Raw genomic sequence first — 26,316 nt, 5'->3', positions numbered from 1 at the left:
TTTGCTCCACGTATCCCATGGTAGCTAGAATATACTCAAGACTGTCACTCTCCCAGTAAAACAAGTGGACATCAAGAAAGAGAAGACAAGGGCAGAGGCCAGGGACAAACGGGATCTCAGGTGCCCCTACAGCGGGGCAAGCCCGAGGGAACAGGCAGAGAGGGCAGAGATCAGCCTGGTCCAAAAATCCGCGCAGGTAAAAACCTAAAGAAAAAAAAAATAGACATAGGCTGTTTCCGTGGCCCACGGAACACGGGAGAGTCCCACCTCCCTCCTCTGCTGGACCCAAGCCCTTGGGATCACCCTGGCCGGCGCGTCCCCCGCACCGCCAGTCACCCTCGGGCTCCCTTTGGGACAGCGGAGGCCTGCCCGGTGCGCCCCAGCTCTCCTCCCAGACGGGCCGGGGAACTTCCCAGCTCTGACGCGGGAGCTTCCTTTACACCAATGAGGCTCCGGCACCCAGGGACCCTGCCCCTCCCCCGGGAAGGTGTGTCCCTGTTTCCTCACCTGAAACTTCCTTGGGAGAGCCCGATCCCTCCCTCCGTCCGGGCGGCTCGGGCGGGCCGCGGCTGGGGCGGCCGGGCCTGCGCGCGGGGGGCACTGCGGCGGCACCCGGGACCTGGAGGGGACTTTGGGTCGAGGCAGCATGCGACACCGGCCAGGTGGGTGCCCTCTTCCGTTCTGGGTTCTCGGCTCCGGGCGGTCCGCAGAGACGGGCGGAGGTAAGGCAGGGACAGGAAGGAAGAGGAAAGTAGGCCTTCCCCAGGGACCAGCCCCTGCTGAGTCTCTCTGGGCGCAGACTCCGGAAATGAGGGGCTGGGCCACCGGCAGAGCTCTAGGAGCAGGGTTGTGGGCCCTGGTCAGGAGGAGGAGGGGACCTGGACGAAACGCTCTGGCCAGGAACTTTTGCTTTCGTTCGAGTGACCGGTCCCTGCTTTGGAAATGGGCACCCTGCCCGGTGCGAATTCCTGGGACCAATAACCAGAGCTCTTGCTCCAAGGTCTGGGTCCTGGGGAAAGTTATCCCTATGATAACTGATACAACCTTTCTGAACTTTTCCTTACCTAGGCCAGAGCTTCCCTCCATTTGTGTTCGTAAACATTTGTCTACATACACCCTTCCCTCTCCTGTTAGCCATGACTCTTTAAGCTTTTCAGGCAGCGACCCCTGCCTTGCCCTCCACCCCGTTTGGCTGTATAAGGGGAGCATCCGCAGGCTGAATGGCCATCCCCACGTGGAGTGCTCAGAAGTGAGAAGGGGGCTCATGAGACTCAGAGGCTGCGGTGCCAGTTCTGAGATCCGGTTCTGCGCATCCCTGGAAGATTGCCTTCCAGCAAGACTGTCCTGAGAGAGCTGGTCCTGATGCCACAGGATGTCTTCCCTTCCCGGATCTTGGATTGCCCAGACAGATTTGCCCTCTACCTCAGCGTGAACTCTGACCAGGACTCCAATCAGTTGAGGGGGAAGGGTGTGTCAGACAGGAGAGAGAGCCATGGCTTTCCTTTCAAGCTTTCTCCCTCTTGGGCTCCTTCTGCAGATCAAGCTTTGCCTGTTTAAACCTTCACGGCTGCCAGCTAGCTAATCAGCTCGCCGTATCTTTTCTTTCCAAGACATCCTTTATTTACCAACACCTGGCCTGTGAAGATGCTCTCTGGCCTAAGCCGTAACACAAAGTATCATTTCTAAATCAACCTATGGACCTAACTATACAGCCAAAGGGTCTCTGAAGACGAGCGATCACTTCCAGATGAAGCTGTGGTGGGGAAATGTGTGTTATGATCCCAAGGAGAAGGGACGAGTTGGGGAGCATGGGAAGGAGAGAATATAGTAATTCCAAATCCATTCAAGGGTCCCTAAAGTGGATCACTGCCCAGAATATGTTCTGTGTGAGATTTTGTGGTCACATTATGCGAAGCGTCTGTGGCGTAGGCAAGAACACATCATTTGTGGTGTCTGGAGTGGTCAGCCACTATGGAGCACAGTGAGGAGCAGGGTCACTCGCAATGCCAGAGATTGGACAGCAGTAACAATGCTTAGCCGTCCGTGGTATAGACACAAACAGCATCTTGTGTCTACAGAGGTTGAGTCACTTGGAGTGTGTGTGCCATGAAAAGAAGCTGGTCCCTAAGAGTGTGTGAAGGTCCGCCTGAAGGTCTGGATGAAGAACACACACAGGTCGGTCACACTCGTGATCTGTGTGGTTGGCTATGATAGTAAGCATGTGGGCGCCTGAGGTGTGAGTTAGCATTGCTGCCAACAATGTTCTTCCCAAGACCATCCGGTGCTCATAATGTGATACCTTCAGACATTAGGAATAGGAAAAAAGTGTGGAATAACTTTCACTGGGATGCTCAGGCATTTCTACAGTAAGTAGAACATCGGTGTTGGCAGGCAGTAGTTCAGAAAGCTACCGTGATTTTGATATCTTTATAGTGTTAGGGACATTAATCAACCAGTAAATAAAAGACAACGTCTGTACAGTGGTGTTATTTTCTGTAAGTATTGCTTTTAATGGGGAGAAGGGAGGTGTATTATCCAGGCATGAGCAGCAAAATGGAAGATATAAATGCAAAGTGTTACAATCCAAAGAGTGTAGCAGTGAATTAGGTAAGTTAGGATATTTGAAATTGATACCACTGAAATATCTGGAAAGCATGGTGTCCCCTGCCAAAAAAAAAAAAAAACAAAAACAGGTGTCCCGTAGCACTTCCAAGAATAAGCAGTGTGACTGAGTGCATTATAATGTCCACTAACTGGAAATGAACGAGAGCTAAGGGGGGGAACCCCGAGAGAAGTGGTGAGCTTGGTCAGTCACGGTGCCCCTGGGGTGACTGGGAGGTTGTTCCCATCAGAGCTCAGAGCTGGAAAGGGTCACTCATTTGCAAAATGACTCCGGTGGAGAAGAAAGCCGGGTCACCCCAAAGCTGTGTCATGTCTTCACCTTGTGCCCGGATGAATAGTGCTGATTCATGCCTAGTGGACAAGGAGATGACAGTGTTTACACTCAACACAGTGGGGTGTGCAGAAAGCCCCTCGCTCTCCAGATGCGTTTGCAGGAGTAAGAATCTTTTTGTTTATACGTTTCCTTTAGCTTTGTCATTGTCCAGCTCTGCCCTGCCTAATTGCAATGGAATGACTAAGGCAGGATCAAGTAGAAGGAACATAGGCTGTGATAGGGTGTGTTGTGCCACTGATATTTGCAAATGAATGAAGATGGCTTTAGAAATAGCGTCAATGGCCTTTCACTTCCATCCTCCAATAATTCATCAGAATCTCTCTAATCGATGTGAGCGACTGTGTGTGTATGGGTGAATGTATACATATGTTTTTATAGATAATGCATATATGTATGTGTATGTGTATTTACACGTATGTATGTTCTCTATGCCTTTTAGAAAATTCAAGAATGATTATTCAAAAGGGAATGACCCATAAATGTTACAACGGCAAAATCAGTACAGTACAGTGTGACCCAGCATGCTCTTGGCACTGTTAAACAGACAATTTAAGGACACGATTCTTGCCAAGAGAATTAACATGAATATAGAGCATATTAAGCACTCGGAAGGTTGAGATCATTCCTTGCCACATGTGAAGGACAATGATCACAAAGGAAAGAAGCCATAAAGAAAGGCCTATGTGTTCAGCTGAAACGCTAAGCTGCTGAAACCTATGCCCTGTGAGTTCATGACATTCTAAGTGTAAAACAAAAAGAAAAGGAAAAAGACCCTGGATTGTAAGAAAGGAATGAAGGGAAAGGAAGGGGAAATGTTAGAGCAGGCAGGCACTTGTCCATTGAATTAATGGCGCCATTTGGGATGCACACCCCACTAGCACTGGGGTCTCTGCCACCACCTGGCTTGAGTTCCAGGCTCCTGGCTTAGACCTGCTCTTGCATGCATGTAGGGAGTAAATCAATGAGTGGGAACCTTCTATCTCTCTGTCTTAATCTCTACCTCTCAAATGAACAAATGAAATTTAGGGGAAAAAATAATGTCCATGAGGTTGCAGAAGACAAGAGACGTATATGTGTTATGTTACCACACTTAACTGAAAGTGCCCAGGTAGGATACAGTCATATACAGATACAGCCAGGATGTGGCAGAAACACCCTTACGTGTTGAAGGGGTATGTGTGTTGAGGGCATGGTGGTATATATGGAGGATAGGGCCTCAACAATGCAGGTGAAGGGAGCTGACAGATTTAGACAAAGAAAATGTCTACAGTGAGCAGTCATATTGTATAACAAATGGTTGAGAATATGGTCACAAAACAATCTCTCGTGGTAATTATCGTCTTTTGTACTCAGAGGCTAGGTGTTGCAAGCCAATCATTACAGTCAGTTAACTGGAAGAAGGTTTGAAGATCTTTCTACATGCATACATTTAGGCATAGCTCTCTGCCCCACAATGGTGGTATCTATGTCAATGGGATGGCCAGGAACTTGTTACAAAGCACATCTACAGGTGACGGAGGACCTGCATGCTTGCTTGGGTTGGACTTGATTGGCTGGAGGCAGCCAGTAAAACAGACTTCAGGACAGAATCTTTAGTTCAGGTGCAACAGCACCATTTGCATTGAAAATATGAGCAGAATCTCATTTCTCCCTTTCATTATTCTATCTAAGTCAACAATAATTATATTCTTATGACTTTAAAGGTAACGATGTGCTTTTTTTTATTCTCCCGATAGTCAATGTAATTTTTAATGTCATTTTATGTTTACTCCTAGAACTGTAAGGAAGCATTTTGCCCCTATTTTAAAGGTATGAACATGAATGTTCAAGTGAACTAACTGATTTCTGCCATTGTCTTAAAACCACAAACAAACAAAAGGACTAAAGACTTAGCTACATGCTTTTAATTCTTTCTTCACTTAATATATCTTAGTTGAGTACAAAGTAAACTTTAGGCAGAGGAGACGAAACAGTTAATTGAAGGCATTTATGCCCGCATGAAACTCATGGACTAGCCCCAAAAATAGACATGAAGTATATCCTCACAAATACAAAAAGGTAAGTAAAGGAGAAGCAAAGAATTTTCTGGGCAGCTGAAGAAGATGTCAAGCAGAGGAACAAAGCACTTGAGGCCTCCAGCTGGGACAGGGGATGTGCCCTCAAGAGACCAAATTCTGACAAGGTGGGGGCAGGTGCTGACAAGCGATTAGGCTGCTAAAGCAGAAGCCAGAGGCAAGGCTGTGCAGGACAAAGACCCGTGGTGAATGTTTGGGCTTCATATTAAGATGGCCAGGGAATTCAGAAAAATGTCACATAGATGTAGTGCTTTTGGAGCTCAGTCAGGTGTTATGGAATCACGCCAGCTGTGTGAGGGTCAGAGCAAGACTATGCTGCAGGTGCATTGGCATGGGTGGGCAGACACACCTGAGGACGAATGGTAAGGAAAGGACAGGGGCGTTCAGGACGTAGGGTCAGTGGGACCTCATGATTAACTGAATGTGGAGAGTTTGGACCAAGAGGAAGGTAAAAATGTTATTCTTTATAGGAAAGATATTTATTGGGTACTTTGTGTTCTCACAAAGGTTACTGTGTATGGTTGAGATGGAAGGTAAATCAAAATGCACCCATGACGTTATGATTGTAGATGTGCTGTAAAGGAGAAATAAAGTTAATTACAGCTGATAAGTACAACAAAGAGAAGTACAGTTTAACCTAGTCAGAGATGAAGGGAAAACTACAGGGAAAATCCGGAAAAAGTAGTGTCCCAAAGAATAAGAAAGAGTATTTCTCACACCGATAGTGTCAACTGCTGACAAGATTTCCCCAAAACAAAGATCCACAGAGCCTTCTGTGGAGTTGATGGTATGAAGGTTGTTGTAGATGTTGCCAGAATGGTGTTTGTGGAAGCTGGGTTGGAGGCAAGTGTCTGGGATTTGAGAAGCAAATTTTTCTAGGTAACTGAGAGATGAGAAAGAAGTGAGAATGCTTGACAACCAACAGAATGGGAGAAAAGTTTTGCACACTACACAAGCGATAGGGGACTAATATCCGGGATTTACAAAGAGCTTCAGAAATCCAGGGACAACCCTGTTAAAAAATGGGCAACAGAATGAAGAGACATTTTTCAAAAGAACAGATTCAAATGGCTGGCTAACAGACATAGGAAAAGATGCTCAGGCTCCCTAGCCATCAGGGAAATACAAATGAAAACCATGTTGAGGTACCACCTAACTCCAGTGAGACTGGCCTACATTCAGAACTCAAGTAACAACACCTGCTGGTGTGAATGTGGGGAGAAAGGTACCCTCCTTCACTGCTGGTGGAGGGTAGGCTAGTACAACTACTGTGGAAATCAGTATGGAGAGTGCTTAGAGAATTGCAAATAAATCTGCCATGTGACCCACCTATCCCACTCCTAGGAATATACCCAAAAGAAATGAAATTTGCATATGAGAAGGGGATCTGTAATTCTATATTTACAGCAGCACAATCTACAATAGCAAAGACATGGAAACAATCCAGATGCATGTCCAAAGAGGAGTGGTTAAGGAAACTGTGGCACATCTACTCCAGGGAATATTATTCAGCTATTAAGAATGAAATTGTTCTATTTACAACCAGGTGGTCCCAACTAGAGACCATTATGCTCAGTGAAATAAGTCAATCCTAACAGAAAAAATACCATATGTTCTTTCTAATATAAGGAAACCATCATGCAAAGTAACTTCAATAACCCATTCCATACTGGGTTTTTTTTTTTTTTTTTTTTTTTGGCTGCATCCTATGTGTTTTGATTTGATTTCATTCTCATTTCTTCCAAATACTTTCTTTTCTCTTGTTGAATTCATCATTGGCTCAGGGATTACATGATGGCATCATTTTACCCAAGAGACTTTTGTGTTTTCTTTTCGTCACTCGTGCGTTTGTTACCCAGTGGTGCGTTTTTTCATGGTGCTGCAATTTTGTTGTTGTTGTTGCTGCTGCTGTTCTAATTCATACTGGTTGTTAACTTTATTTTGTGGCTTCTCATTTATGGGAATGCATGCTGATGGACTAACAGAAACTACCATATCCAGATGTGGGGATACTGTGCAATATGCATCCCTGCTTCCAAATCAAAGATGGACTCCCAGCGAAACTGTTGGACATGTGTAGACAATGGGACACTGGGCTGCCTGACATTGTCTGTACCAGCAATGTCGGGGCACACTTAAATAACAGACTGATGGAATCATGACTCCTTATCAAGGACTATACTATTGTAGCAACATGGAGAAAATCTGTCAGGAGGAGGAGGGGAAAATCCCAGTCTCTATGAAATTGTACCATAAAATTCAAAAATTCGAAATAAAAATTTAGCAACAACAGAAAAAAGAAGCGGGAATGCTTGAATACTGATGGAAGTTTGCAGCAGAAAATTTGGCGATGTAACAGATAATCCATAGTATGATATCCCTGAAGAGGTGGGCCAAATTGGAGGAACCCTTCTCACGTTGACTGAAAAAGGAAAACAGAGCGGACATGCTGCTTATTTTGGATCACAAGACATTGAGGTGGATCCTTAGGTTCTGAATTCTTTGTAGATTAGATGTTTTGTTAACTATGAAAAGAAAGGCAGGCGGGTCCAAATTTTGTGACGTAATGAAAAGAGTTCACATTGGTCTAGGAGTGAAAGGGAGAATAAAAAAAATGAAGATAAGGTTTATGAACCTTGTTGATGTTGATAACAGGCGTGTGCATCAGAGTCTTAATCTAACAACTATCTTTGTGATTGAAAATAAAATTGCTCCTGTATGACAGTTCTCCCCTCCATATTCCAAACTGTGTTATTTTGCACACTGGCTGCGATAGCCTGACCTGTTTGACTCTGATATCACCAGCTAAGAAGGCTGGCTGCCCTCCTGACAGATCTCCTCTGGGCTGTTACATATAGAGTGTGTCATGTGTAGTCATCTGGAGTTACCAAGAGGCTGAATCTTTACAAAAGGTAGCCAGAGAGAAACAGAGACAGAATTTGACATTTGCTATTAATAGTGTAGAGAAAAGCGACCACTGGGAGTATTGGGCAGTCTTGACAATGTCCTTGTATTACATGTTTCCCCAGTCAGAGTGTAACACCCTGAGATCTTCATCCCCTTCAATTCTGTATACTTAAAAGGATCAGCAGGTAAACGTTTATTAGATTACTAAAATCAGGGAGAAGCTTTATAGAGACTATAGTTTATTGTGCTAGATGCTATTTGTGTGAAAAAGTCACGCTAAATGGAAGCTAGGAAATGTGTCACGCTTTATCATCTCTCCCTCTGTTGGTGAAAGAAGAAAAGGTGTTAGAAAGCTTTGTCTTTCGTTCTTCCTTAGGATTCAGCCCTGATGGAAGCTGAAGAGCCTCACTATGGAACCTCTATTCCCATCTCTGCCATAGAGGAGTTGGAAGACATCCCAGAAGCTCTCATGAGGAGCAGCCAGATCCCTGCCTTGGCACCAGATGCTCCAGAGGGCCAGGACCTATGTGATCAGTGGGCAGAGGGACACAGACTCTTGATGATCCAGCCAAGAGAGTTAAGGGATGCGAGTGACTATGCAGCTGAGAGCATGTCCTCTTTCCCTAAGAAAAGTGCTGTGAATGTGGAGGACAACCAGGAAAACTTTGTGGCTGTGGTCAGTGACACTCCAGAACATCAAGAGGCAATGGGCCAGAGCCTGGCAGATGAACAAGCAAGAACACTAGCTCCACCACAACTCCAGGAGTGTCCCATCCAGACTGAATGCCCGTACCTCGTCCCAACGTTAAGTGAATCGGGTAGTGGGGAGGAAGTGGAATTTCAACCTGAAATGACTTCTTTGACGTTGGAATCTGGACAAGCTGGAGAGAAGGGGCAACCCCCTCCTGAGAGTTCTCAGACCATATTTTGTCCTCCTTGCAAAAATCACACTACAGAGACCAACCATATTGAAGATTCTGAAAGCAGAACTGTCAGACAGGGGGAAGAGCTACCACTGAAGGAGGTTCAGCAAAGTCAAGGGCAAGAAAGGCTCTTACATTCCCAGGAGGCTCAGGGAATGGAAAATTTGGGACAACAGACAGTGGAAATTCAGGAGGTAGAAACTCTTGGGGGGGATGTTTCTTCTGTTGGACTTTGGAAGGGACAAATACAGATGGTAGAGCAGGTGAGTGGCCAAGAGGGTGAACAGGGTCAAAAGAGGGAACAGGTTCCAGATGATGCAGTACTTGAAGGACAAAGAGAAAGAGAGAGGCTGAAGGAGGAATTGGACGTTCTGAATCATGGTGAGGGAGAGGAAGCGGCGAGAGAGATGAGTATTCGGCATCAACGAGGTCCAGAACAGGGAGCGCAAAGAAAGATGGAGTTGGGTGGGCCAGAAAGTAAGAGGGTTGACTCTCAGGTCATGGAATGTCAAAATTTGGTGGAAAAATCAGAGGGAGTAACTGGACAGCAAACTCAGGGTGTCACAGAGAAAGTGATGACAGAAGAGGGACAGGAGAGGGAGGTAGTGTCAGATGAGCAGGAGCCGGGAGCTTGGGGTGGGGATGGTCAGGAGACAGTGGAAGAAGAGAGATCGGAAAAGCAAGAACATCATGGGCCTTCCACACTGGCTCTCGTGCCCTCTGAGATCTCTTCTACCTGTGATCTCCTTCCAGGTGTCTCTTATCCCATGGCTCAGGTTCCTGGGACTCAGATGGAGCCCAGGGCTGTGGAACTGTCCCCCTTAGCTCCAACCCCTGTAAGAGAGCCAGTAGGACATTTCCATCAAGGTGTTTCTCTACCAGACTCCTTTCCTAATGCGGAGTTACCTGACACTGAATCAGCTCAAGATACTCAGGAAGAAGAATCGGAATGGGACAAGGAGAAAGCATCCAGTAAGGAGACTAAGATGGTCTCTGGCAATACATCTGTGACTCCTTCAAGGACATTGGATACAGCTTTACTGAATACAGCTGAGGTCTCCACCATCACACCTGTGTCATCTACTAGTCTCCCAAGTCCTTTTCCCAGGAGTGAGGCTAACAACCTCTCTCTCTGTGAGGCTTTCAAGAATCCTCTGGAAGCTCTCCATGGTTTTCCCACTACAGAAGCCACCATGGACCCGGTTGCCAGCTCCACACATGGCCCCCCAGTGATCTCCACAGAGGCCATTCAACACCCTCGGAGAAACTCCTTTCCAGGCTCTCACAGGACACAGCCAACTCCAAACTTTGTGGGAATGTCACTCTCTTTCTCCCACTCAGAGTTGCCCCAGAGGTCCCCCAAGCCTGCCATCTATGGTTCTGTGATCCCAAGAAGGGACAGAAGAAGAGGGAGGGACTGCAACATCATTTCAGAATTCCCTCCCTCATTTTTCATTCCAAGGCGGGACTCTCAACAATACGTCTCCAATGCAGAGAGGCCCAGCAGTCCTAATGATACCCAGCTATGGGGTTCTCCATGCAATGTAGCCTTTGCCCAACAGTCTCCTGCTTACGGTCCTTCCCTACCCCTTGCCTCCATAGATAATAGAATTTATGAACCTCTGCCCCCTCCTCCCCCAGGGAAGAGGCATGGCCATTCCTCCATAATGAAGAGAGATGTGCCTCACACATTAAAGAGATATAGCAATCCTCTTCCATTGACCCAAGGTTCAGGGCTACATGACTCTGTTAAAGGGCCACTTCCTCAAGTTCCTGATCCATTCGTGCTAAGGCAGCACCGACCTCTGCCATCTACTCCAGATGATACACACCATACTCAGACCTCTTTTTCCCCTAGGTTGAGATACAACAAGCCATTACCCCCAACTCCTGAAATGTCCCAGCCCCACCATTCTCCCATTTCTTCCTCCAGTAGTTCAAGGATCTACAGGCCCCTGCCCCCCATCCCCACCCTGGATCCTCCCAGTGAACCACCCCCATTGCCTCCGAAGGCCAGGGGGAGGAGCAGGAGCACCCATGGAGGACTTACGAATTCAGGGGTTCAAGCTAAACCACGACCTGTTAGTCAAGACTGGACAGCCTCCACTCCTCCTTCCGTTGGACGTACTTCCTGGCCCCCTGCCACTGGCAGATCTGCAGATGTCTTGGCTTCTACCAGTAGGAGTAAGAGTGAAGCTTCCTCTGGCATGGCTTTCAGCAACATGACAAACTTTCTAAGCCCCTCTCCCCCTACCACTCCATGGACTCTGGACCTGCAGGAATCCAGCCCTAAGGGAGAACCAGTGCTCTCCGGAACATCTGAGCCCCCTGTGAGAGGGCCTATAAGAACAGCCCCTCAGGAAGGGGCCAGTGGCTCAAGGAGGTCAACTGTAGACCCTGCAAGTCACCCAGAAAAGGCCAACCATCCACATCTGGAGAAAGCATCCAGCTGGCCCCATAGACGTGACCCAGGAAGACCACCAGAGGGTAGCAGGGGCCAGGCTGTGCTCCCTGGTGAGGGGCCCAACAAACAGAAGAGCTGGAACCGGCAAGGTCTACGCAGACCTTCCATCTTGCCTGAAGGCTCCTCAGGTAAGCAGGGAGCAAAGATCCCGGTGACAGTAGTATCCGACCAAACTTTGTCTACCTCTGATCGCCCCTCAAGATTTGCTACTAGAATTCCGCACGGACAACAGCGTTCCCTCTCCTGCACATCCACAGCCAACCATTGCCTTCCTTCCCCTTCCCCCCTACCTCACTCCCTGCAGCCAGCCTTCTTTCATAGGTACCTCTTCTTCCCAGAGCTGTCTTGTTCTCTTGCCTACTGCTCAGTATTGTTCACCCATCTGATCTCTCCTGGACAGTCTTGATGATAACGCTCTGTCCAATCCTTGGGGAAATATCTGGTTCTCTCCAATGCTTGGCACTGCCTTCCCTCCCAGATTCCCAATAGATCATTTTCTTCTTCTTCTTCTTCTGGATAGTTCCATCTCCCTTTATAGATCTGACCTCTTCAGCTGTCTCCAGATGGTCCTCTGGGATCTCAGTTACAGCACCCATTTCCATTTTCAGATTCGAGAGATCCAGCCATGGAAGGACCTGGCCCCTCAGACACTATTGTTTTGCGGTAAGACCCTAGAGACATGCTTGTCCTCCACACCTAGGACACTGAGATTTCTAAATTGGGTTTCTGGATGACCCTAAGGGTTTTTCATGCCTGGAAGAGGAAGACAGAGACATCAATATTCCAGCATGGGAAGATTTTCCTGTATTTCCCTATGTTTGTCAGCCAGTTCTGAGTCATCTATCCCGCCTAAGCCCTTCAGCCATGAACTAAAGCCCATGAAAAATTCCACATGATTCCAAAAGTGCTCTGAACTGTCCCGAGTGTGTCCGGTTCCATCTCCATACCTCTCTGGGGAATTTGGCCCTGGCCTCTCAGCTGGAGCCCCAGAGCTTAGACCTGCTGAGTGGGATCCTCTGTGTCTCGAGGCTGGCAAGTAGCCCAGAACCTTTTCTTTTTTTATTCCACAGGGAGAAAAAGCCAAGGGAAGTGATGGGAGGTTTTTCAAGACGTTGTTCCAGGCTCATCAACACCTGTGAGTACCTTAAAACCAAATTACACCTCAGCAGCTTTTCTGGCCAATCCCAGAGAGGCACTGATGGCCCTCAGCAGGAGACAGATTGCTAGAAGAGTCAGGAGCTTGTCTGATTTGAAGCTGGTGTCATTCGTCAGGTTTAGATGGAGTTTCTCTTATTCTCAGATGTAACATATGAAGTACACCCTTTCTTCCAGGAAGATAATGTGACAAAATGGAATAGAAAAACATTTCAGTAATGAAGTGCTGAAGTGAATGGCCTCGGTGTGAAGCCTGCTTTGATATTTGCTATCAGGCCTGGCACAATGACTCAGTGGCTAAATCCTCACTTGTATGCACTGGGATCACATATGGGCACCAGTTTGTGCCCTGGCTGCTCCATTCCTTTCCACCTGTTTCTGGGCCTCTATTCAACTTCCCTCCCTCTCCCATGTCTCCTCCCCGACTCCAGCCCATCTGCTCTACCAGGAGTACAGTGATGTCATTCTGAACAAGGAAATTCAGAGCCAGCAGCGCCTAAACAGCTTGGCCGAGACACCCGGCGCTGCCTCCCCCAGGCAGCCTCGGAAGTCCCAGGTGTCCTCCGAGTCCTGCCTGCAGCGCCTCTCCGTGGGCTCCAGCGGCTCGCTCTGGCAGGAAATCCCCCGGGTTCGAGACAGCAATGTACTGCTCTCCATGACCCATGAAGACCAAAAACTGCAAGAGGTACCAGGTGTGGGCAGGGGGAGGAGGTGGAGGGTACAGAAAAGATAGCCAAGTCCTCTCTGCCAGCCTTCTTATCTTCTGCCCATCACCATGCCCACAAGCAGTCTCCACTGCTGCCACCGTGCATCCGTGTGCTCACTAATACTCCGAGTTTGTTTTCTCAAGTGTCACCTCTGTCTCTTGTCCGTATTTCCTGATGCTAAGGATTGCTTCCGGCTCCCAAAAAGCTTCTCATCTTTACCTAAGCTTACACACACAGGCTTTGGAGCAGATCCTTTGAAGAGGATCTCAGCAGCTGTCCCACCCCCACTGATCTAAGGGTGACCCATCCTGAGTCCCTTCTGGGCCATCACCATCACAGTGAGACTACAGTGGATGCTGATTGATTTGAAGCTGGCATCATTCGTCAGGTTTATAGAGTTTCTCTTATTCTCAGATCTAACATATGAAGTACACACCCTTTCTTCCAGGAAGATAATAGGGCAAAATGGAATAGAAAAGCATTTCAGTAATGAAGTGCTGAAGTGAATGGCCTCGGTGTGAAGCCTGCTTTGATATTTGCTATCAGGCCTGGCACAATGGCTCAGTGGCTAAATCCTCACTTGTATGCACTGGGATCACATATGGGCACCGGTTTGTGCCCTGGCTGCTCCGTTCCTTTCCAGCCCCCTGTTTATGGTGTGGGTAAGCGGCAGACGGTGGTCCAAAACCTGCCCTCATGTGGGACATCTGGAAGAAGCTCCTGGCTTCACATTGACCCAACTCTGCCCATTGTGGCCACTTGGGGAATGAACCAGCAGACAGAAGATCTTTCTCTCTGTATCTCCTTACCTCTGTAAATCACCCTTTAAAAACAACATACACATATTGCTATTACACTTTGGCCAAATTATTTGATTTTATAAAGCTTATGTTTTTTGGTAAAACTGACACACAAAGAGAATCTGAAAAAATAAGTGCTTTGTACATCCTGATCGTTCAACAATAGGCGTTGTTACTTTAAGGAAGGCAGACCTGGGTTTGTTTCATGCTGTCACAGTTTGCCAGCTGTGGTACGTTGGGCCAGTAATATTATTTCACTAAATCTCCCTCTCCATCTGCAAACTGAAGATGGTACTGTTTGCCTTTGGGGGTTGCTGTGTGGTTTAAATGAAATAATGCATGTGTGGCTTAGCATAGTGTGCAAGTATGTGCTTTGATGACTGTGCCATATTCTCCACCTTTCAGAGCCCAGGAGCAGTTACATTTTGGCCAAAAGTGCTTGACAGAGAAACACTTCTTTTACCGTATCAAATTGAGGCATTTTTAGGCTTTTTGACTCTTGGGCCTGAGAGCCCTGTTCTGATGGGAACTTTGAGGGAGCATGAAACTGCTTTTGAAAATCACTGATTGGGCCATATTCATTCAGCACACAATGGGAAGTTGAGGTGAACACTGCCTCTCTCCACATGTCCTGTACACTGAAGGGCTCCTCTTCGGCCCTGGTCACATGTTGGTAAGAGGAGCAGTCTGTGTGCCTCGATCTCTTACAAGCACATACTTATCTAATAAAATCATAGTTCTGCAATCTACAAAGTGCTTTGATGGCCACTTCTCTTCTGACTGTCACATCTGTGTAAGGAGAGGGGGTCACTACAGCTCCAAAAATAAACACAAGAAATGACTGAGATGAGCCACCCCAAGTCCGATCCTCACTAAATGTCACAGCAAGCATGCCCATGAACTTGGTGTTTTGGATCCATGTTGTTGAATAAGAAGGTCATCTGGCCGTGTCATTTGTCATTCAAGTCACCACTGTGGGGTATGGATCTCCGTCTTTTTTACCCAATGAGAAGGCTGAGGAGCCAAGCTGGAGACATGGTCATGACTGATTGCACCCCCTGAAGGATCTCCCAGCACATCGCCTTGCCCTTTCGTGTTCCATGTTCTTTCTATGCTCTTTCCATTTCTACTCAAACTCCAAACTGAACTATAATCTCTGTCCTCTTTCGTCTATCTCTGGGATAGTGGATGATTTCATCATCTGCTCATTTAGCCACCTCAAAATCCAAGGCATCCACTTGAATTCTTTATCACCTCACTTCTAGTGAATTACTGAGTCCATCCACGTCTGCCTCCCATTTCCTAAGTTGTTCCTACCCTTGTCATGTTTCCAGATTGTAGCAATATCTCTATAAGAAGTGTGCTCAAGTTATTCCCTGCACAACACCTCCCCTTGCTTTCCTGTTGCCTCAAGTCCAAACTATTTAGCATTGTTTACGTAACTCTTCAGAACTCATCTCCTCTTGCCTCTTTGGCCACTGTTTTTATGTGTGTGTGGCTATAAAAATGTTAAACTTGTTCAGATTTTTAAAAATATTATGGTGCAATTTTGTTACACCACATGATGTGACAAACTACATATATGTAGTATAAGTTGTTACTATTGCAGAGCAAATTCCCATAACCGGTATCCCATATAATTACTCACTGTGTGTGTGTCACTGAGGTTTCTGGAAAGCAGATTTTTCTCTTACAACTTTGGGAGCCTGTAACATACTCTTCTCCATATAGATTGATTCTCAAATGCTGTACCTCTGGCACCCCACAAGAAGTAAGCTTCTAAGAAGTGTGACCAGTTGATTGAAAAGGAGATCTTACTCCTCAGTCTACTCCTGCCATATAACATGGTGGCTTCCGTACATTCAAGGAGTCGGTAAGTTTTTAGTTAATGAGCTCTCTTTCCGACTTTGCAGGCCAAGTTTGAGCTGATTGTTTCGGAGGCCTCCTACCTGCGTAGCCTGCACATAGCTGTGAATCATTTCCAAGGCTCAAAGCTGCTCCAGGCCACCATGTCCAAACAGGATCGCCAATGGCTCTTCTCTCGCCTAGAGGATGTGCAGGAAGTCAGCAACGCGTGAGATTTCCTTTCTTCCCAATTCCCTTTATTCTGCCTCACTCACTCTCTTTAAGTTGATTTTTCCCCCCCCTCTTAGAAATCCTCCAGCTGACACAGTTAGAGGATGAGATTGGACCTTCCTCCCTTCATGATTCCCAGTGGCCGTTAGGGATAGGAAGAGGCCAAAGGAGAGGGGAGGATGTGCGAACCATGGCCCAGAAGTCTCATGGTATTACTTAAATACTCTGCAGGTTCCTTTCAGACCTAGAAGATAACTTGGAAAATGACATCTTCGCCTTTCAAGTGTGTGATGTGGTTCTGAATCATGCCCCGGACTTCCGACGTGTCTACCTGCCTTATGTCACCAACCAGACGTATCAGGAACGCACCTTCCAGAGCCTGCTGTGAGACTGATCCCCATTCCTTCCTCATTGTGGGCCCTGCAATAACAGTATCAGTCCCCACCCAGATACCAGTCTCAGAGCGCATGTTCTGTGATCTCAAGTTCCCAACCCCTCCAGATCCGACTCCATTAGCACACACGTGGGCTCTCTGTCCTTCAGCTCTCCCCCATTGCGCCCCATAGCCCTCCTCACCTGAGACTTGCTCATGCAGAAACAGCAACAGCGGTTTCCGAGACGTCCTGGAGAAACTGGAGAGTGACCCCATCTGCCAGCGTCTTTCCCTCAAGTCCTTTCTGATCCTGCCCTTCCAACGCATCACCCGCCTCAAACTACTGCTCCAGGTACACTTATGCTTCAGTCTCTTCCCCCTTCACGCAAAAAAAAAAAAAAAAAAAATGTTTTGGGGAAGCCCCGAAACAAAGAACCAACCGTTCTTCCACCACACTTCCATACCATGTGGGTGATGTGAGCCGTCTCCTCACCGCCCATGACCTTCTTTATCAGAAATAACTGTCACTGACATGTTGTCCTTGGCCTTCTCAATTGACCAATCCCCAACTGTCTCTTCTTCTATTCTGTCCTCGTATCTTGCCTCCTCCCTACTGTTTGTTCTTTAGAACATTCTGAAGAGAACACAGCCTGGCTCCTCAGAGGAGGCAGAGGCCACAAAGGCGCATCACGTCCTGGAGGAGGTAAGCAGCTTGCTCCGTTCCTCTCACCCTCCCATTGTCCTCCGTGACGTTAGAGAGTGTGAAAAGTAGGACCCCCATATGTGGGAGGGCTCAACCACCTCTCTACCCCAGAAAACCTCTAAACATACCCAACCCTTAGCCTCCTCTGCCACCTGAGTATACGTCCCATCCAAGGACAGCACCATCACTACCAAAGCCCTCAGAGGGAATCTGATTGTACAACAGTCCAGCAATGATCTGTCACTTCGTGCAAGGATCTCCGAGTCCCAGGACTTGAATTGAATGCTCTCTTCACTCGGTTCCAGCCTGCTGGAAGAGTGTGGCTGTCATAATATATTTCCAGATCCCTTCCTGGGAATGCAAAGGTTAGAGCCTCTCACCCATTTTCTTCCCCTCTCCTCATGCTGCTCATCTTCAGCTGATCCGAGACTGCAACAACAATGTGCAGAGAATGCGGCGGACGGAGGAGCTCATCTACCTGAGCCAGAAGATTGAGTTTGAGTGCAAAGTGAGTCCACCCCTTGCTCGCACACCTTGCTGCGTTTCTCTTCAGCATGTGAGCCATCTTGCTCATACTGTTCCCAGACTGCCCTCATTCCAGCCACCTTCCGTTCTGTCCTGTTTCTGGAACACCCACTTGAATCCCCAAAATAAAAGTGGGAAAAGGAAGGTGCTTGCTGTATTGCCTTTGCTTTAAAAGTGAAAAGATAGCCACTCTAGGTGTCTACCCTGTGTGTATAAGAAGTCTGAAAGGACCATTTAAAAATAAATAATGGTCACCTGAGGGGGCGTGGGTCATTTGGGAAAGGTGCACACTTCTCAGTAGGAGGTTTTGTAAAAATTCATTTTTGTTGCTTGCACACCCACTGTGAAGTCTGCTTCTGGTCTACCCAGAGCAACACAAATATGATTCCACATGTAGACACAAAATCTCCCATGCAAAAACAATACAAATCTGAAATGGACCTTCAAGATTTAAGTTCCAACTAAGAACAGATACTGTCTAAAGGAAAGCAGACCCCACCCAGCTCGAACCATTCTGCTTATTCTCACTGACTGCTTCTCTCACACCTCTAGTTACAGTCAAAGAAGGGACACATAGATGCCAAAGCTGTCCCTAGTCCCTGCCTTGTCCCTGCACAGCTGCTACATAGTGTCTTCTGTGCTTCATTTCAGCCTTCTAGCATAGAGCTTTTTATCTCCGTAGCTATACTGGGTTGGGACATAGATACCTGCTAGTGACCTGAATATTGTGTAAACTTGGGAGCCATGCACCATTAGAGAGTGGTAGTTAGAGAGTGCAGAGAGAAACAGAATATAAGGAGATTGTTATAAACAAGAGGGAAAATGAAGAAATGAGTATCCAGGGAAGAACAATATGGGAAAGTGGCCTTGAGGAAGGTAGGACTGGGAGCGAGCCTCACATTTACCTTGTCGGTAATTCTGCTTTCCCGCTCCTTCTCCCCCTGTAGATATTCCCACTCATCTCACAGTCACGCTGGCTGGTGAAGAGCGGAGAACTCACAGCCCTGGAGTTCAGCGTCTCCCCGGGGCTGCGAAGGAAGCTCAACACACGTCCAGTGCACCTGCACCTCTTCAATGATTGTCTGCTGCTGTCGCGGCCCCGAGAGTCAGTGACCAGGATCGGATACCAGAGCAAAGGGAGGGGACTGGGAGGAGGCAAGAAGGAGGGTCCCCAAGGGGCAGAGCTGGGCTGTGTTCCTAACAGAGCTCTGCCCGTAGAATCCACGTCTTAGCCTGCAAGGGGTGGGCTGGGAGGAGCCAAAAACAAAAAAGATCACAGGTAGACCTGAAACAAAGTGTACCAAATTAGCTCACTGCATTCTGAAACCTATTTGTGGTGGTTTTAGGCAAGGCTCAACTTAGAAATACTTACCTACTTCCATGTCTTAACCTTCTGATCCAAAAGACTTTAAAAAAATCTGTCCTGGTTCTGTCTTTTCCATTGTTTAGAGCAAGATTGTACCTAACACACTAGAAATGTGGTTTACCAAACTGGTTGAAAAAAAAATCGCTGAAGACTCTGGGGCTCCTCCCTCCTGAGTCCAAGTTGAGACCATGTGAGAATTTTTATGAGAAATTTCAGTTTGAAGATGCTAAGGAAAAGGATCTGTTTAATTTGAAGATTTAAGGGTGGATGAAGTGTGAAAATTCTAGCATCCAATTAGAAAGACTTTTATTCTGCAGGGGCGGCCGCTTCCTGGTGTTTGACCACGCTCCGTTCTCCTCCATCCGTGGAGAAAAGTGTGAAATGAAGCTCCATGGATCTCACAAAAACCTCTTCCGACTCTTCCTGCGGCACAACGCCCAAGGCACCCAGGCCGAATTCCTCTTCCGCACAGAGACTCAGTGAGCAGGGGCTAGGCACGGGAGCTGGGGCTGGGCACGGGAGCTGGGGCTGGGCACTGGAGCTGGGCCCTGGCTAACCCCGTGAGCAGTGGGGGGGAAGTAGGACCAAGGCAAAAACAGAGGGCAAATGAATACAGAAACCTTCAGATGGTTACAATATCAGGCCTGAGTAACAATGCGTAACAGGAAAAACAAATATCTGTTTCTGATCTAAGTATTATTGTCAAACTTTGATCATCGAAATATTTGCTTGAAGGAAGGGGGCAAAGGAGTATTGAGAATGCTGCACAGCAATAGAACACATCTAAGCCAAGTTGAGCATTCTGCTGAATACCATGTCCAGAATAGTAAACTCCACACGTGTTTAGTTGATGGTTGATTCTGTGCCCCCACTTAGAAGACATGAGAGGCCATCAGTCAGACAAACCTAGAAAGAGAAGGCAGAAAAAAAGGTATGACAAGACACAAAGACATGCAGGTCAAGATGTTATCATTTTTCCAACGAAGTCCCGTTGACATACCAAGGAAGTCATCGAACTAGACAACTTTGAATTAGACAAGCTGTACTAATAGTCATTTACCTTCCACATTGTTAAGCCCCGCCCTATGCTCATGAACTGCAGTTCAAGTTATGATCTTGCTTTGTCTTCTCAGAAGTGAAAAGCTTCGATGGATCTCAGCTTTGGCCATGCCAAGAGAGGAGTTGGACCTTCTGGAATGTTATGGTGAGTGAGGATCTTAAAGAGAGGCCATGGCAGGGACAGTTTACTTTGAATACAGGGCTTTAGGGGCTGGGTGGTAAGTCTGGGAGGCTTCCATTTATTACTTTGCCCCAGAAATTTAGGGTGGAAAATTGGCCACCAGAGATTAAATATCTGAGGTCCATCTGGTTTTAAATGTCACCATGACAGCATCTCCTGTCCCATATGCTCCCTGTATAGACAATAACTTGCTCTTTGGCTGCTGTAGGTATTGAAGAAGGTTGTCTACCCAGATGTGTGCTAACCATATCCCACCTGCACAGGATAACCTGGAGCCACTCGTTCCTGGCTCCAAGGCCCTCAGGGGCAACCACAGGCACACAGACATTAGGAATGTGTCTGCATCTACACGAAGATACTAAGGACTTCTCCTGGACCTCATATCAGCCCCCACAGTTCTCCAGCAAGGGTTCCTCAGTTTATATCCAGGGTGAAACTGATCTCAAAGGAGCACTATGTCTTTAGTGACTAAAAAGAATCAATAAATACCAGGAACCTTAGAGCGGGAAGTAGAACAGTGCTGTAACTGACTTTGGTTAACTTCTCACTGTATCCTCTGGCAGTTGGGTTTCAGTTCCCCAAAGGGTGAAGAAGGCAAGGTAACTCTTCCTCCTTTGCTGTGATCTGGCAAGTGGCAGATGGGATGGACTTTAGAAAAAGAGGCACAAATAAAAATACAGCGTTCTGTGTTTTCTGAGAGCATCAGTGCGGTGCAGTAAAATCGGAAGAGCAGTAAGCCCTTGTAATGTGGAATATTTATGAGTCAGGCTTAATCTGTGACTTGTTATTGTGAGCCACAGATTTGTTCAGGTTTTGTCCTGAACAGATTTGTCACAAAAATACAAATCTATAGCTTTCTGTAAGAGTCATGTCGATCAATGATCACCTCGATGAGGATGTTGAAGCTGAGTTAGGTCATAGCTTGAGCTGGTTACTTCTCTCCTAGTTTCATGTCTGGTACCGTGAAGCATGGATGAGTTACAGATGGATTTTGTGATGTATTTGCAGAGACTAAGCACATCCATGAGACAATTAAATAAAGGGCAAGTTGTTTGACATAGATGATCAATTAAAGGACAAAGTCAGGGAGGGTTTCAGAGGAAATGTGGGTCTTCATCTGGATCTCAGGTATTTGCAGTCCTGGGTAAGAGTAACCCAAAGTGGTCACAATGCATTTCTCAATTCATCGTCCTGCAAGAAGTTGAATGTTTCATCATTCTAATTCTGCTATTTCTATTTTTATCAAGCTAGCCCAAGCTTGGCTCCATCTCAAGTCCTTCCAACCCCTCCGTGCAATATGTTCCTCATGTTGCAGTCAGCTCTCTCCCTAATGCTTTTCCCCATTCTTCTCTACCAAAGACTCCCCACAAGTGCAGTGTCTTCGTGCCTACAAGCCCCGAGAGAATGATGAGTTGGCACTAGAAAAGGCTGACGTGGTGATGGTGACTCAGCAAAGCAATGATGGTAAGAGGGCAAGTAGGCCAAGCATTGGACACGAGACACTATAGGGAGATGACTGGTTCCCAGCAGTGTCACACACTAGGAGACTTAACGCAACAAAATTTTATTCTTTTGCGGTTTTAGAGGCTAAGGATAGAAAACCAAGGCATTGGCAGGGCCATGTAGTTTTCAAGCCTCTAAGAAGGAGCCTTCCTTACCAACCCATATCCGGTAGTTCCCGTTATTTCTTGCCTTGTAGCAGCATTACCCAGTCACTGCCTCTCCTTGCCATCACCTGTCTCCCACATTTGTATGCACATGTCCCCCTTTATAGTGGCACAGGTTAGGTTGGATTAATGGTCACTTTACTGCAGTATGACCTCGTCCTAACTTTTATCAATTTATGACAACTTCATCCCCAGATAAACTCATCTTTTGAGGTTGCAGCGATTAGAACTTAATTTTGGGGGAGAGGGGTGGGCACAATTCAGCCTGGCAATGAGTAGGCTTCTACAAATTCAGAACGGCACATGATTGATGCTGCTGGAGGCAGGCGTCTCAAGCTTACAATACTACAGTTTATTGGACCTTAACACTCAGAGAAGTTTCCAGGAAAGAGGTCCAGGGGAACTTGCCATCAGGTAATTTTTCTTTTCACCCACCCTGTTGCCCCACAGGCTGGCTGGAGGGTATGCGACTCTCAGATGGAGAACGAGGCTGGTTCCCTCTGCAGCAGGTGGAGTTCATTTCCAACTCAGAGGTCCGTGCACAGAACCTAAAGGAAGCCCATCGAGTGAAAACGGCTAAATTACAGCTGGTAGAACACCAACCCTAACCGTTCTCAGTTAGGAGTCTCCTGAACTTGAGTACAAGTTGTTCCTAGAGAGAACCAGTCCCAGAAACTTGCTACAGGAGCTTTCCGTGGATCAAGAACTAGACCTTCTGAAAGCCCAAGGACAGAATGCGGCCAACCCAGTTGCTCATCCCAGGCCTCCTTACTTGTGCTTTGTGCTTGGTGGGGGGATTCTGAGGACCTTTGCACTGGACTCCAGGAACCGGCAAACCTTCTCTGCTGACAGGGCACAGATGCAGAGCTGGCCACAGTTTCAGTTATGGGTGGATATGTTGAACGATCTGACCTCAGTCCACTGGAAGGGGGTGTTAAGGGAGGAATAGCACCTTTAGCTGTCAGCCTGGCGACATGTCGACATCCCAGAGAGTCTCCAACTTGTTGCTGTGAGGTCATTGTGTGTACCTCTGAGCTCCGTGTCCCTTGGTGGTGACGTGAGGGTCATGCTGTCTCACACTAATAAACTTGGCACTTCTGCGAGAGTTTTCTTCTCAGATGCCTTGGCATTGAACACAGAATCATAGAAGGTTCAAACCACGAAATGCCATGAGGGTTCTAGACTTGGGTTAGGTGGCATGGAAAACCAGGAGGGCGAGTTAAGTTAGGGCACCTAGTAACTACTTCATGACTCCTGAGCTGGGGGTCGTTTTTCTAGTTGTCCTAGCTTCCGGGGCTGCAGGGGGATTGAGAAGTAATTGAGAGGTGATGAGAGCCCCACTTTTTAAACTGTTTCCATTAGGTGCACATATAGGCTAGTTGGAGCAAGTTTAGAAGCACCTGCTCAGATACTCATCACTGCCTATCCAGATGTGAATTGTTGTGAAGCTGTCTTTCCAGGTGTTCTGTCTTCTCTGTGAGAGAGACCCAGGACCCAAGTCGGGCCTGTAGTGACCACCCCGCCCCCTGTGATTGGGCCTGACCTGGCTTCTGTCTTTCCCATGGAAAATGCAGGCTTAGCTGCAGCAGCCTCCAAGCTTCTACATAACTCGCACCCAACAAAGTCCTCGACCTCCTTCCAGACTCTTCTTTCTAAGCTTCTCACATGCAGCCCTATGTAACAGCAGCATGATCTTCCTGGTCCGTCACCTTCTAATCTGGATCATTGTACCTCTTTCTTGGACACTCTGCAATTCTATCATAAATATATATGTATATATATATATATATATGAACATATATGTATATGAAGTCAAAAGTAGAGTGATTTGAAATTTATATAGATAACAATAAAGTTTATGCCCAATTAATGATAGAATATAATTATACCACGTTTTAAAGAAGATTTGTTTTATTTTTATTGGACAGTCAGATATACAGAGAAGAATAGAGACAGAGAGGAAGATCTTCAGTCCGATGGTTCACTCCCCAAGGGGTCACAATGGTTGGCTAGGCCAATCCGAAGCCAGGAGCCTGGAGCCACTTTCGGGTCTCCCATGCAGGTGCAGGGTCCCAAGGCTTTGGGCCATCCTCACCTGCTTTCCCAGGCCATAAGCAAGGAGCTAGATGGGAAGTGAGGCTACCAGGAATTAGAACCAGCGCCCATATGGGATCCTGGTGTGTCCAAGGCAAGGACTTTAGCTGCTAGGCTACCGTGCCAGGCCCAATTGTATCACTTTTAATACTGTGCTTTTTTCAACTAACTATAAAGTTTTTTTTCAATTAATGCTAAATAAAAACCTGCTTTTTCTTTTAAAGTTACCACTAATATTAACCAAAGCAGGATGACACTGCTGAAACATCTTAAATAAAGATGACTTCAGAGATATTCATTGAGATTTTGATTATTTCCATAAAACCCAACTTTTAAAAAATGGTACATAATAATATATGGTATAACAATTTACAAATATTAGTATATGAACAAATAATTGATTCTTCCAGGAATGACGGTAATTAGAATCCAAATTATTCGTGCAAACAAGTGTTTCAGTACTGATTGTGTAAGTCAAACCATATCTACTGATACATTTTCTAGACAAATTGTTTTTATTTTAAAGATTTATTTTTATTAGAAAGCCAGATATACATAGAGAGGAGGAGAGACAGAGAGGAAGATCTCAGGTCTGATGGTTCACTCCTCAAGTGGCCACAATGGCCGAAGCTGAGCAGATCCGAAGCCAGGAGCCTGGAGCCTCTTTTGGATCTCCCATGCAGGTGTAGGGTCCCAAGGCTTTGAGCCATCCTTGACAGCTTTCCCAGGTCTCAAGCAAGGAACTGGATGGGAAGTGAGGCTACCAGGATTAGAACCAGTGCCCATATGGTATCCTGGTGCATGCAAGGCAAGGACTATAGCTGCTAGGCTACCACGCCAGGTCTGCTAAACAAATTCTTTTTTTTTTTTTTTAAGACTTATTTATTATTATTGGAAAGCCGGATATACAGAGAGGAGGAGAGACAGAGAGGAAGATCTTCCATCCGATGATTCACTTCCCAAGTGAGCCACAACGGGCCGGTGCTGCGCCGATTTGAAGCCAGGAACCAGGAACCTCTTCCGGGTCTCCCACGCGGGTGCAGGGTCCCAATGCATTGGGCTGTCCTCGACTGCTTTCCCAGGCCACAAGCAGGGAGCTGGATGGGAAGCGGAGCTGCCGGGATTAGAACCGGCGCCCATATGGGATCCCGGGGTGTTCAAGGCGAGGACTTTAGCCATTAGGCCACGCCACCGGGCCCCGCTAAACAAATTCTTAGCGATACCCATTAATCAGCTTCTGAATGAGACACATGGAAATAGATTTTGCGTTGCAGGATTACTGCTTTGCTTCGAGTTGCTAAGTCTCTGATTTTGAACTTCTGTATTCTTACCAAAAGCTCTTTAGATGTTTAATATGAATTCATTCATTGTATTAGTCTGAGAAGTTAAAAAGATGTTTGTCTCTCTTTAGATCCTTAGTTAAAACAAAGAAAAAAAAAAAAGAAACTCTTCTTTAGTTGAGTTACTAAATTTGGTATACTTGAGTTTGGGGAAATTGAGTATAAATCCAATCATTGTCCCGTCTTGAGATTTTCAAAATTTAGCTTGTTTTCCTTCATCCTGGTGGCAAGATTGCTTTAGACACATAGCAGTTTTTCTTCCCAGAGATCAAAATAGCCATGCCTCAGCATCTTTTGGGTGAAACTCCTGTGAAACATCTCTATAGCATTCTGCTGCCTTTGTAACCAAAAGAGTACATGGTATCTTCAGGAGACATGAACAACAGTCCTGTTGCTGGACTTCTGTTCTGATCTGTAGCCTCAAGTGCACCCTGGGGGAAGGATTTCTGTGCAATAGTCCACATTGGACATGCTAGTCAAACAGCTCAGAAAACGATTCAGTCAATTTCATTGTTACTGCCAACTTTCCCTTTAATGATGACTTTAACGTTTTAACTGCGTATTACTTCTTCCGTCTCAGCGATTAGTAATCATTTTCACGAGACTAACCTACACATGCGTGAGTGTCTGGCAGACCCACCATTGGAGATGTGTTTATTTTTCCTAACTTTATTTCTTGCCCCTTGAAAACTTTCTACATCTGTAAGATCAAATGACTAGGTCTACCATGGCTTTTTGATTTGTGTGCGTGTGTGTGTGTGTGTGTGTTTGCTTGGTTTCGTTTTTGGTTAGACTTGGGGAAAGAAGTTGTTTTCAAATCTTTAAAAAATCTAGATCAGTTAGACTCACCAATTCCTCTTTTACACACATATTTATCCCGAGATAAATTTGGTTCCCTCCTTGGGCTGCACATGGGTCTTCTTCAAGTAGTTGGTGTGTTTTTTT

The 26,316-nt window shown here is 46.5% G+C and overlaps 1 protein-coding gene across 1 annotated transcript; it reads left to right on the top strand.

Moving 5' to 3' along the window:
• The first annotated feature begins 235 nt into the window (after positions 1 to 235).
• Positions 236 to 23,042, top strand: ARHGEF5 (Rho guanine nucleotide exchange factor 5). Its single transcript, XM_058654881.1, has 15 exons — positions 236 to 662; positions 8,315 to 11,453; positions 11,934 to 11,988; positions 12,396 to 12,460; positions 12,912 to 13,165; positions 15,901 to 16,061; positions 16,295 to 16,447; positions 16,659 to 16,788; positions 17,065 to 17,139; positions 17,558 to 17,647; positions 18,612 to 18,769; positions 19,348 to 19,509; positions 20,164 to 20,234; positions 21,630 to 21,734; positions 22,388 to 23,042. The coding sequence occupies exons 2-15, from the start codon at positions 8,327 to 8,329 to the stop codon at positions 22,543 to 22,545; spliced, it is 4,764 nt and encodes a 1,587-aa protein (XP_058510864.1). The 5' UTR covers positions 236 to 662; positions 8,315 to 8,326; the 3' UTR covers positions 22,546 to 23,042.
• Positions 23,043 to 26,316: the final 3,274 nt, after the last annotated feature.

The sequence above is a fragment of the Ochotona princeps genome, chromosome 25 (assembly GCF_030435755.1).
Source record: "Ochotona princeps isolate mOchPri1 chromosome 25, mOchPri1.hap1, whole genome shotgun sequence".
In the NCBI taxonomy this organism is placed as follows: domain Eukaryota; kingdom Metazoa; phylum Chordata; class Mammalia; order Lagomorpha; family Ochotonidae; genus Ochotona; species Ochotona princeps.
The sequence above is the reverse complement of the archived record's forward strand: the minus strand, read 5'-3'. Positions and strand labels throughout refer to the sequence as shown.

Excerpts from the sequence above, each read along its gene's own strand:
- ARHGEF5 (XM_058654881.1), top strand. The coding sequence starts at position 8,327 with ATGGAAGCTGAAGAGCCTCACTATGGAACCTCTATTCCCATCTCTGCC. Across the intron at positions 16,062-16,294 it reads GTGCAGGAAGTCAGCAACGC|GTTCCTTTCAGACCTAGAAG; the intron begins GTGAGATTTCCT and ends AATACTCTGCAG. Across the intron at positions 17,648-18,611 it reads AGATTGAGTTTGAGTGCAAA|ATATTCCCACTCATCTCACA; the intron begins GTGAGTCCACCC and ends CTCCCCCTGTAG.